Raw genomic sequence first — 13,329 nt, forward strand, 5'->3', positions numbered from 1 at the left:
CCTGTTTCTGATACATTTCTGGTGAGCAGCAGCAAATTCAAATTCCAGGAAAACTTTGCACAAGTAAAAACGTATTTGTAGCTGGATGCCCACCCTTGATTGTATCTTCAAACACTCCCTTTACTATTCCTCTTCTCCTTGTCACCCCACCCCTCCAAGATCCACGGGCTGGGAATTTCCTCAGAGCAGCTCCTACTCCATTGTTGTAATTAGCCAGAAGTGCGGCAGAAGCTCTGTTTACATGCACAATGGGGTTTCCCCCACCCTTCTGGCTAAGTTAAGCAACAACTTGGAGAAAATTCTCAGCCAGAATGTTTTCTTATCCTATCTGTACTTTTTTTCTGTACTTCTTGCCTAGATCAACCTTTGCCAGTCATGTATGTGCGCATCATAGCAGCCTCCATTCCCCTTACATTACCATTTAACACAGATTGTTAACTGTGATTTCATTTGAACTGTTCGATATCTGAAAACTTTATATTGATTGAGTTAAGCATTCCAATGATGTATTTAGAACATAAAAACATAAGAAATAGGAGCAGGAGTAGGCCATACGGCATCTCGAGCCTGCTCCGCCATTTAATAAGATCATGGCTGATCTGATCATGGACTCAGCTCCACTTCCCCGCCCGCTCCCCATAACCCCTTATCGTTTAAGAAACTGTCTCTTTCTGTCTTAAATTTATTTAATGTTCCAGCTTCCACAGCTCTCTGAGGCAGCGAATTCCACAGATTGACAACCTTCTGAGAGAAGAAATTTCTCCTCATCTCTGTCTTAAATGGGCGGCCCCTTATTTTAAGATCATGCCCTCTCGTTCTAGTCTCCCCCATCAGTGGAAACACCCTCACTGCATCCACCTTGTCAAGCCCCTCAATCTTATACGTTTCGATAAGATCACCTCTCAATCTTCTGAATTCCAATAAGTAGAGGCCCAACCTACTCACCCTTTCCTCATAAGTCAACCTCCTTATCCCCGGAATCAACCTAATGTACCTTCTCTGAACTGCTCCAAAGCAATTATATCCTTTCGTAAATATGGAAACCAAAACTGCACGCAGTATTGCAGGTGCAGCCTCACCAATACCTTATATAGCTGTAGCAAGACTTCCCTGCTTTTATACTCCATCCCCTTTGCAATAAAGGCCGAGATACCATTGACCTTCCTGATCACTTGCTGCACCTGCATACTATCCTTTTGTGTTTCATGCACAAGTACCCCTAGGTCCCACTGTACTGCAGCACTTTGCAATCTTTCTCCATTTAAATAATAACTTGCTCTTTGATTTTTTTCTGCCAAAGTGCATGACCTCACACTTTCCAACATTATACTCCATCTGCCAAATTTTTGCCCACTCACTTAGCTTGTCCATGTCCTTTTGCAGATTTTTTGTGTCTTCCTCACCCATTGCTTTTCCTCCCATCTTTGTATTGTCGGCAAACTTGGCTATGTTACACTCAGTCCCTTCTTCCAAGTCGTTTATATAGACTGTAAATAGTTGGGATCCCAGCACAGATCCCTGCAGCACCCCACTAGTTACTGGTTGCCAACCAGAGAATGAACCATTTATCCCAACTCTCTGTTTTCTGTTAGTTAGCTAATCCTCTATCCATGCTACTATATTACCCCCAACCCTGTGAACTTTTATCTTGTGCACTAACCTTTTATGTGGCACCTTGTCAAATGCCTTGTGGAAGTCCAAATACACCACATCCACTGGTTCCCCTTTATCCACCTTGTTCATTACATCCTCAAAGAACTCCAGCAAATTTGTCAAACATGACTTCCCCTTCATAAATCCATGCTGACTCAGCCTGACCGAATTTTGTTTTTCCAAATGTCCTGCTATTGCTTCTTTAATAATGGACTCCCCAACATTTTCCCAACCACAGATGTTAGGCTAACTAGTCTATAGTTTCCTGCTTTTTGTCTGCCTCCTTTTTTAAAAATAGGGGTGTTACATTTGCAGTTTTCCAATCTGCTGGGACCTTCCCAGAATCCAGGGAATTTTGGTAAATTACAACCAATGCATCCACAATCCCTGTTGCTTCTTCCCTTAAGACCCTAGGATGCAAGCCATCAGGTCCAGGGGATTTATCTGCCTTTAGTCCCATTATCTTACTGAGTACCACCTCCTTAGTGATTGTGATTGAATTAAGTTCCTCCCCCCCTGCCCATAGCTCCTAGTCTATCCACTGTCAGAATATTGTTAGTGTCCTCTACCGTAAAGACTAATACAAAATATTTGTTCAGAGTTTCTGCCATTTCCATGTTCCCCCTTACTAATTCCCTGGTCTCGTCTTCTAAGGGACCAATATTTACTTTAGCTACCCTTTTCCTTTTTATATACCTATAGAAACTCTTTGTATCTGTGTTTATATTTTGTGCGAGTTTACTTCCATAGCCTATCTTCCCTTTCTTAATCATTTTTTTTAGTCGTTCTTTGCTGGCTTTTAAAAGCTTCCCAGTCTTCTGTCCTCCCTCTAGTTTTACTTGATTATCTGAATGAAGACCTATTGACATGAGTAGGGAATTGTTTAGGAGATAGGACACAGGGAGTTGGGATAATTGATACGTACTTCAGTTGGTAGGATATGACTTGTGGTGTCTCCAGAACATTGTACTGGGGCCTCAGCTTTTGACTATGTTTATCAATAACTTGGATAAAGGAATAGAGAGCTATATATCCAAGCTTGCTGACAACACTAAGTTAGGTGGCACAGCAAGTAGTGTAGATGGGACCTGAAAGTTGCAATGCAACATTGATAGATTAAGTGAATGGGCAAAACTGGTAGGTGTTGAACTTGAGGAACTGTGAGATCCCACTATGGACCCAAGATAGATCAGAGTATTTTCTAAATGGTAAGGAGCTATGAAGGAGCAGAGAAATTTAGAGGTCCATGTACTAAAGTCTGTTGGACAGGTACAAAAAATAATAAAAAAGGCTATTGGAACGTTGGCCTTTATCTCAAAAAGACTGGAATACAAACAGGTGGCAGTTGTGCTACAGTTACATGAAGCTCTGATTGGACCACATCTGGAGTACAGCTTTCAGTTTGGGTCTCCGCACCTCGGAAAGGATATACTGGTCTTTGGAGATGGTGCAGTGCAGATTCACCTGAATGATACTAGGTTAAAAGCATTAAATTATGAAGACCGGTTGCATAGACTAATTTTGCATTCTCTTGAGTGCAGAATATTAAGGAGCGATTTAATTGAGCTGTTCAAGATGATTAACGGAACTGATAGGGTAGATAGAGAGAAACTATTGCCACTGGTAGGGGAATCCTGAATAAGGGGACATAACCTTAAAATTAGAGCTAGGCCATTCAAAGGTGATGTCCGGAAGCACTCCTTCACACAAAGCGTAGTGGAAATCTGGAAAACTCTCCCTCAAAAAACTGTTGAGGCTAGGTCAATTGAAAAATTCAAAACTGAGATAGATAGATTTCTGTTAGGTAAAGGTATTGAGGAATATGGAGCAACGGTGGCTAAATGGAGTGGAGGTATAGATCAGCCGTGATCTAATTGAATGGCCTTCTCCTGTTCCTATGAGAACTTTGGTGTATGAAGAAGTACTTTAAATACAATATACTAAATCCCAATCTGTATTTTCAGACATCATTTTTTAAAAAATGTTCTCTTATGCTTTTTCATCCCTGTAGTGACCCACCATCTTGAGTCTTTCCTGCTTGGTGAGTTGCTTAGCTGATGCCAACTAAGCAACCACATCAAGTGGTTCCATTGGAAATTTCACAAATTCCATCTGTTCCTGCCTTGGAAGTTGATCAGGCTACATTTAAATGAGGGAAATTCATGCTGATCTAAAATGCACATCGCTTCGTGCAACAACATGCAGCATCAACGAATGGTGGCTAAATCTGCCACTCTGCTTAGTTGCTGACACCAGCTGCTTTGCTGTGAGGAGATGTTGAGCACCTGTTGCTTAATTACCAGTGTGGATCATTTTAGTGTGGAGGTTGAGGGTAAAAGAGAGAACATTAAAAGTGTTATCCTTCGGCTTTTCTTGCATGACTCTTAACGCCAGCTCAAAAAGCATTAGTGGAGACTTGAAAGCGATTGTTAGTTGTTGATGCCTGAACCAGAAAGGGGGGAAAATCCAGAGGAAGGTAAACCATCCTCACCCCTTTTCCTTTTAAAATAAATACCAAATATCATGGCTATTCTAAGAGTGTCAGATTTTAGCTCCTGCTGTATCTTATTGATGTACCAATCATAGTAAACACACAAGTGATGCACACCTGCTGGATGGAGCCTTGATGGCCTCAAGCTGGAGCTCTTCAGTTTCAGCTGACCACTTTTTACCAGTATACTTTTACTCTTATACCCTTTAGTAATCTATCTTATCTGTTACCTGACCCTTCTATAGCACACCTACCTTTGGTCACAGGATAGGATGTAACCACAGCACCATGTGCTATTCTCTTTCAGAAAAATGGCAGAAACCAGCTTTGTTGGATTCTGTAGTACAGACAGTTGGGCTCATCGCTTGTCTCCAAGCTTGCACTGTTCAGCATTTTTCCACTATATTTGTGCATCCATGGTAACTTCGCTTAACTATTTCAAATATATACCCTCCTAAAGACATGATATAATTTTCATCGAAGGGTCTATTGTCTGCAGGAATAGTTATTTCTACACCAGCTGTCATATCTTGCTGAGGTTGCTTATTCTACAGAGATGTTTTGTCACATATGGTACTCTTTACTAGTTAACCCATGATTCTTTCTGCTAATGTCAAGTTATCCTAGCTTAGTTATTTTCAACTATTACCCTAAAATCTACAATTAAGCTATTCAGTAAAATATTTCAAAGTGACAGTTTGACCCGTTGAGCTTCTGAACTATTTTGTCTGAAGTATTCCTTAAAATATCTTCGTTTTACATAACCGTACAGCTCGTTTGTGAACCAATTGCAGATGAGTTTGCAAAACTGGTGGCTATTCTGAAAATCAGTGCAGCTTTAACTTAAAAAAATAAATCCTGTCTTAACCACAGTGATAGACCACATTGAATTTGCAGAGTTTATAGTTCTAATTTTATGAAATTAAAATCTTTTGATAGAACTTAAATGTTTTTGATATTTGTTAACAGGCTAAACTCATTGAAGTTGGTGTATGAAACATACAGTAATTTTTCCCAGTTATTGGTATGCTCTACTGTAATTATTTAGTTGATCGAGCATTTACATAACACTCCTCTGTTATGAAGACTGTGGCCTGGAGCATGACCAAGATGGTCTGGGTGGTAGGGTGCTTCAGCTTGAATTTGCAGATAAATTGTGGTTAAAATCCAGGATAAGCTATGGTTCAGAAATGGCGAAGACTGGAGATTGTTTTAGTAAAAACAAATCTAGTGACGTTAGTCCATCTGCTCGTGTTGTGAGAAAGAGAAGGTAGAAAAGCTAAACTGAATCACAAGTTAAATCAGGAAATTCTGTCTGTTTAAACTCTTGTACATTTTTACTTAATTTCTAATTAATTGGTTGGTTTGATCTATTTTTTTTAGCTTCAAGATTGGGTAATCTACAATATCAAAAGGAGTGCTGCTATATTGTGGGTTGGTTTTGCAAAACAATACTAATTCTTACCTTGGAAAGGGTTTCCCTGCTCCCCAAAAAATAGTAATTGAAACTTTCTAATGTTACAGGAAATACACTGTCTTTTCCGAAAATGTTTTTACTACAATAACAGCTTAGATTTAAAGTAAAATAATATGGAAGAAGGCTGTTGCCCATTATTAAAATGTAATGACAATAGTAATTGTTGCTATCTGACCTTTAATGTACTTTTATTTTCCCTATTAAACCCCCCCTTTCCCCCCCCCCCCCCCCCCCAAACTGTGTCTCGATATTTTTACAGGTCAATAATTCAGTTAGATTTAAGGTAGTTATGGAAAAGGACAAGGATAGACCAGGACCAAAAGTTCTAAATTGGGGAAAAGCAAACTTTGCTAAGCTGAGAAGTGATTTGGCCATAGTGGACTGGGAATAGCTACTTGAAGGTAAATCAGTGTCAGGAGGTGATCCGGAGGGTTCAGACCAAATATGTGGTCGTTTTTTTTTAAAAAGGGTGGGACTAACACATCTAGAGCCCCCTGGATGTCTAGGGACATACAGGGTAGGATAAAGAAAAAAAGGGAGGCTTATGACATACCGAGCGCTAAAAATGCAGAATCTCTGGAGGAGTATAGAAAGTGCAGGGGTGAAGTTAAAAAGGATATTACGAAAGCAGAGAGAGAGCATGAAAAATTCTCAGCAAGTAAAATCAAGGGAAACCCAAAGATGTTTTATAAAAAGCAAGAGGATAACTAAAGAAAGGGTAGGACCTATTAGAGACCATGAAGGTAATCTGTGTGTGGAGGCGGGAGATGTGGCTATGGTTCTTAATGAATACTTTGTGTCTGTTTTCACAAAAGGGAGGGGCGATACAGACATTACTATCGAGGAGGAGGAGGAGGAGTGTCAAATATTAGATGAAATAAACTGAGACAGGAGGTATTAAGGGGTTTAGCAGCTTTGAAAATGGATAAGTCCCCAGGCCCGGATGAAATGTATCCCAGGCTGTTAAGCGAAGCAAAAGAGGAAATAGCAGAGGCTTTGACCATCATTTTCCAGTCCTCTCTGGCTTCAGGTGTGGTGCCAGAGGACTACTAATGTGGTACCTTTGTTTAAGAAGGGAGAAAAGGACAGACCGAGTAATTACAGGCCTGTCAGCCTAACCCCGGTGATGGGAAAATTATTGGAAAACATTCTGAAGGACAGGATTAATCTTCATTTAGAAAGCCACAGATTAATCATGGACAGTCAGCATGGATTTGTTAAGGGAAGGTTGTGTCTGATTATTTGATTGCATTTTTTCAGGAGTTAATTAGGGTCGATGAGGGTAGTGCGCTTGATGTAGTGTATATGGATTTCAGAAAGGCTTTTGATAAGGTCCCACATGGCAGACTGGGCACGAAAGTAAAAGCCCATGGGATCGAGGGCAAAGTGGCAAGTTGGATCCAAAATTGGTTCAAACTCAGGAAGCAGAGAGTAATGGATGATGGGTGTTTTTGTGACTAGAAGGCTGTTTCCAATGGGGTTCCGCAGGGCTCAGTACTAGGTCCCTTGCTTTTTTTGTGGTCTGCATCAATGATCTAGACTTGAATGTAGGGGTATGATTAAGAAGTTTGCAGATGATACTAAAATCGGCTGTGTGGTTGATAATGAAGAAGAAAGCTATAGACTGCAGGAAGATATCAATGAACTGGTCAGGTGGGCAGAACATTGGCAAATGGAATTTAATCCGGAGAAGTGTGAGGTAATGCAATTGGGGAGGGCTAACAAGAAAAGGGAATACACATTAAATGGTAGGGAAACAAAAGGACCTTGGAGTGCATGTACACAGATCCCTGAAGGTAGCAAGCCAGATAAATAAGGTGGTTAAGATGGCATATGGAATTATTGCCTTTATTCATCATCATAGGCAGTCCCTTGGAATCGAGGAAGTCTTGCTTCCACTCCTGAAGTGAGTTCTTTGGTAGCTGAACAGTCCAATATGAGAGCCACAGACTCTGTCACAGGTGGGACCGATATTAGCCGAGGCATAGAATACAAGAGCAGGGGGGTTATGCTTTAACTGTATAAAACACTAGTTAGGCCACAGCTAGAGTACTGCGTGCAGTTCTGGTCACCGCATTACAGGAAGGACGTGGTTGCACTGGAGAAGGTACAGAGGAGATTTACAAGGATGTTGCTGGGAGTGGAGAATCTTAGCAATGAGTCCAGATCGGTTAGGCTGGGTTTGTTTCACTTGGAACAGAGGAGGCTAAGGGGAGACCTCATTGAGGTGTATAAAATTATGAGTGGATAGAAAGAGCCTATTTCCCTTCGTAGAGAGGTCAACAAGCAGGGGACAACAGACGATGACATGGAAGCCATGATCCTGACCAACGGATTCATCACCGACCCATTCCACGTTCGGACTGGGGTCAAGCAGGGCTGTGTCATTGCACCAACGCTTTTCTCAATCTTCCTTGCTGGAGTACTGTGTACAATTCTGGTTGCCATATTATAAAAAGGATATAGAGGCACTGAGTGGTTGCAAAAAATTTTACAAGGCTGATACCAGGAATGTGAAGTTATAGCTATCAGGAAAAGATGAATAGGCTGGGTCTCTTCTGAAGAGAAGACTTGAGGGGTGACCTAATAGAGGTCTTCAAAATTAAGAAAGGTTTTGATAGATTAGACATGGAGAGACTGTTTGCACTTGTGGGGAAGATCAAAACTAGAGGCCATCAATGTAAGATGGTCACCAAGAAATCAAATAGAGAATTCAGAAGAAACTTCTTTACCCAGAATGGTGAGAATGTGGCACTCGCTACCACAGGGAGTGGTTGTGGCAAATAGTATGGATGCATTTAAGGGGAAACTAGAGAAGCAAAGCAGGGAGAAGGGAATGGAAGGTTATACTGATCGTCAGATAAGGAAAGATGGGAGGCGGCTCGGACTGGTTGGGTCGAATGGCCTGTTTCTGTGCCGTTAATTCAAAGCATAATTGGCCAGAATTTAGCAGTGATGCATCTATAGAGCTTTGTTGAGAAAAGGGAGGAGGAAATGGTAAAAGATGGCATAGGCTACTTATTTGATTTTTTTTTTCATTGTTTAAATCATAGAATAGTACAGCACGGGAGCAGGCCATTTGGCCCATTGACGAGCAATCCAATTAGTCCTGTTCTTTCCCCAGATCCCTGCTATTTTTTTCTCCAAGTATTTATCCAATTCACTTTTTGAAGGCTGCTATTAATTCTAACTACCATCCTATCAGGCAGCGCATTCCAGATCCTAACCACTCATTGAGTAAAAGTTTTTCCTCACATCACCTCTGATTCTTTTGCCAATCATCTTGAATCTGTGCCCTCTTATTATCAACCCTTCAGCCATTGGAAACAGCTTTTTAAAAAATTAATTCTATCTAAATCCTTCATGATTTTAAACACCTCTTTCAAATCTCCTCTTAACCTTCTCTGCTCCAAGGAGAACAACCTCAGCTGCTCTAGTCTATCCAAGTAACTGTATTCCTTCATCATTGGAACCAATCTAGTAAATCTCTTCAGTACCCTCTACAAAGCCTTCACATCTTCCTAAAGTGTGACGCCCAGAATTGGGCACAATAATCCAGCTGGGGCTGAACTAATGTTTTATATAGGATTAGCATAACTTCATGGCTTTTGTACTCTATGCCTCTATTTATAAAACCCAGAATCCCATTTGCTTTATTAACTGCTTTGTTAACCTGTCTTGCCACCTTTTAAAGATTTGTGCACAAGCACCCCTAGGTCTCTCTGTTCTTGCACCTGCTTTAAAATTTACCATTTAGTGTGTATGGTCTCTCCTCATTCTCCCTACCAAAATGTATCACCTCACACTTCTCTACATTGAATTTCATCTACCAATTCTACGAGTCTGTCTGTGTCTTCTTGAAGTCTATTACTATCTTTCTCACTGTTTGCTACACTTCCAAGTTTTGTGTCATCTGCAAATTCTGAAATTGTGCCCTGTACCCGCACGTCCAAGACATTAATCTATATCAAAAACAGCAGTGATCGCAGTACTGAACCTTGGGGAACGCAACTACTGAAACCTTCCTTAAAATATTTTGTTCTTTTATAGACTGATGGAGATGACACTCACACTGGGACTCAGGAACCTCCACAAAGCAGACCCAATACTACATCACTAAGCCCTCGACAGCGGCGTGCTCAGCAGCAACGACAGGCAAGACGCCCAACTTCACAATCATACTCTCAAGTCCGTCGGCCAGCTAATACCAGTCAAATAGGATCCACTGTCCTAATTGTCGTCCTCACATTAGTACTCACTGCCCTCATTTTCCGAAGGCTTTATATGGCGAATGAATACAGATTTGACTATGAATTGTAATGATCAGTCGCTTTGCATAGCCATAGACTGGAATAATTATATACCATATCATGTATTTTAATATGTCCAATCCCCATCTTAATAGACAAGATTTGCAGGGGTATTAAATGACCTTCCCAAAAGGGAATTTAAAAAGTTACAATATGCAAGACTTATGCATAATTATTATCCTTGGGATAATAAACAGTGGTATTTTCCAAAATTTTACACTGCAGGGAAACCCATTCAGGAATACTTTTGATCAAACTCATGTTAAAATCAATTTATCTTTGGTAAAATTGAGTTGTTTTTGTTGAGACCATGCTGCTCAAAAATGTCAGTAATTCTGAGGGTGCTGATAATCTGTTTACTGGAAAGTTTCTGTGGATCACTGTAAAGTTCATTGGATTTATAACCTGAGTGCTAGTGGGGTTATATACAATTTTACCTTACTGAAGTGAGTCCTGTTTCTACCTATTAACTAATACCTTAACCCTGTCAATAAGCATGTGAACATCGAGTTATCTAATTTGAATTTGAGTACCTAGTCAGGATTTTTGGTACTGTCTGATTGCAGCAAATTTAAAATCCAAATTATGAGCTCAACACTGTGCAGTGAAGTTGTTATAGGCTGAGATATCATGCTAGTTTCATGGTACTAGATTAGCAGTGTTCCAATAAAAATCCTAAACTAAATTTTAAAATATGCAAATCTTCTTCAACAAAGATGCATCCAGAGAGTTGATATAAAGTCCACAAAAAAATCCAAAATCAATGGGTATTATTACATGTCAAATGTATGATATCCTTACTTTAGTCCGCTGCGATTAGATAATTTCTGTTAAATTTACCTGATAGGTTATGCATATCATGGATTTAAAAGCTTTTTTTTAATAACTTGTGCATGATGATCCCATAGAAGGGGTGGGGTGGAAAGGAAAATCATTTAGCTCTTAAAATTGTGAGAAGCAATGCTTGTATTCCTTTTTATTTTTTTATTTAAAATATCCTTTTGTTTAACGGTAAACATGAAGGAATATTGCAGTAATTACCTGTAATTTTTGTGTGGCATCAAAGGAACCATATTTGGAACAAAAAATAAACAGATGTAGGTTTTGGGTGTAGTGCTTGGATAAGTTACTTGTAGAAGAACCGTTCCTCCTTAAGTCAGACAAAATAATCAAATATAGCACTTTCCAGCAAGCGATAGAACGAGAGACACCTCCTCTCCATTACTCATGGTTAATTATTTTCCTTAACCAAGATATGAACGCTGTAGCATGTCAGAGTTAGCAATTGTAATTGTGTGTGTGTATGTATGTGTATATGTATATATTTTTTATATATATATAATATACATACATACACAAAATTGAACTTTCCATTGAAAGTTGTATAATGACTCTTTTAATTTTCTTATTTAGAATGCTACGCAGATTGTTTTTAAATTTTTGATTGTTTAAAGTATGAGAGTAAATATTGTCTGCTTAAGTAAGGGCACTAGTGCTTTGTTTGCTGGATGCCCTTTGAACAATGACTTTTGTCGATGTAAAGTTGGTTTCAAATATGAAGTCGCTTTAAAACAAACTCTCATGCAGATGTAAATGTTTAATATTCTATGTAATTTTTTTCCTGCTGTAGAATTCATTTTGTGGGACCCTGAATACTTTGTACAAGCAGTGCCACAGCACTTTACAGTTAAGGGAACAATGTGGTCACTCTTCTCATTTTCTAATGCATCATTGTCACTAAATTGCACAAGGTGGATGTTTGATGACACGCCCATTGCTTTTGTTTTGTGAAACACCTGACTATCCTTGGGTTTGGAAGAAAAATTGACACACCTTTAAAAGATGGTACTTTCTTGTCGTGCATCCCAGACATATTACTGCGGTATTGCTGCTCTATCTTTAGAGAATTTTTCATCAAAGTTCATTCAGCATGATGTTAGAAACACTGTTCTGCCACAAGCACAACATTTGGAAAGTCACTAAAACAGAGTACTTCCTTTTTTTATATATATATATAAAATATATATATATATATATATATATATATATATCTCCAATGCCAGTTACATCAGTGAAATAAAACATGCTGTTGAATAAATGTCAATCCAGATTTATTGTCTTGTTTATACTTGTTTATCTTCAGTTTTCTGTCATTGAACAAATAAATAACATTTTTCGTTGTTGAATGTTAAGATGTTTTATCACTAATTGAACTGAAGTGACCCTTGCAGCTAGAAGTGTAGAAACTGAAGTTTAATGCAGTTATCAAATATCTTAAATTATAAGATTTAAAATGAAGAACATATACAAATTTGCTTGGCCACTATAAAATATTCTTGTATGTAATGTGAGAGTGCTTTTATGTACAACTAGAAAAATAAAAATTTGCAGGGCTATGGGGAAAGAGCAAGGGAGTGGGACTAAATGACTCTTTCAAAGAGCCGACAACGATACAATGGGCTGAAAGGGCTCCTTCTGTGCTGTATAATTCTATATACAGATCATTTAAGTCTAATGTTTACAGGCATAAAGCCTTTATTTTCTTGCTATATTAGGAATCCATTCTATTTACACATAACCAAAAGAAAATGCCAGAACTACACAGTAGGCAGTCAACTTTTATAAAGAGGACAGTGAAGTTAGCATTTTGTGTTGCCCCTAAATCTTTAACTTGTCTTTTCTTTTCTTTTTACAGATGTTGATTGGTCAGTATATAGCCAGCATTTTCTGTTTTCTATTTAATTTTCTAGCAATAATTTTTTTGTGCTCATGGATAGTTTGATCGTATTAGAGGACTTGGGTTTCTCTGCTTTTCATTACCAATCATTTTTCTACAAGTGACTGTTGAAGTGCTAGTTTTACTGTAATAAAATATAAATATGTAAAATTTAAAAAGAACTAATGTTTTATTGCTTGTAATGAGTAACTGATTGTAGTGGAAGCAATAATTCCAAAAAAATCAATTCATATACAGGGTACTGTGCAACAGCCCTCAGTCCATTTATAGTGGTCTTTTTCATTGTCCTCTGACATTTTCTATCAATGAAGCCAACACTCCTCATTCTTTCAAGCTGCCCTGTGATGGTTATCTGTATTCCAAAGTTGATGAATTCTTGATTATCTTCTGTGCTGAGGTCATAAGGGCAAAGGAGCATCACTAGAACAGATCCTAAAAAGGAAATTCAAAAATATCGTGTAATCTGCTTAGATTTCAATAACTGGTGGCTGTGATGTCTAGGCACTGTAAGCTCTGACTCTCTACCTCACTCTCCTCCTTTAAAACACTTGTGAAAACTCACCTCTGACCAACTTTTAGTTACCCATCATAATACATTTTTGGCTTAGTGTCGATTTTTATTGATTGTTTCTGTGGAGTACCTTGTGATGTTTTCTGCAAT

General features: G+C 38.9%; 1 protein-coding gene across 1 annotated transcript in view; it reads left to right on the forward strand.

Moving 5' to 3' along the window:
* ube2j1 (ubiquitin-conjugating enzyme E2, J1) overlaps positions 1-12,829 on the forward strand; it is a 41,815-nt gene extending 28,986 nt beyond the window's left edge. The window contains exon 8 of the mRNA XM_070885550.1: positions 9,672-12,829. Coding sequence (XP_070741651.1) covers positions 9,672-9,941 — 270 coding nt within the window. The 3' untranslated portion in view covers positions 9,942-12,829. The remainder of the gene's footprint in view (positions 1-9,671) is intronic.
* Positions 12,830-13,329: the final 500 nt, after the last annotated feature.

This window comes from Pristiophorus japonicus, chromosome 7 (assembly GCF_044704955.1).
Source record: "Pristiophorus japonicus isolate sPriJap1 chromosome 7, sPriJap1.hap1, whole genome shotgun sequence".
Lineage (NCBI taxonomy): Eukaryota > Metazoa > Chordata > Chondrichthyes > Pristiophoridae > Pristiophorus > Pristiophorus japonicus.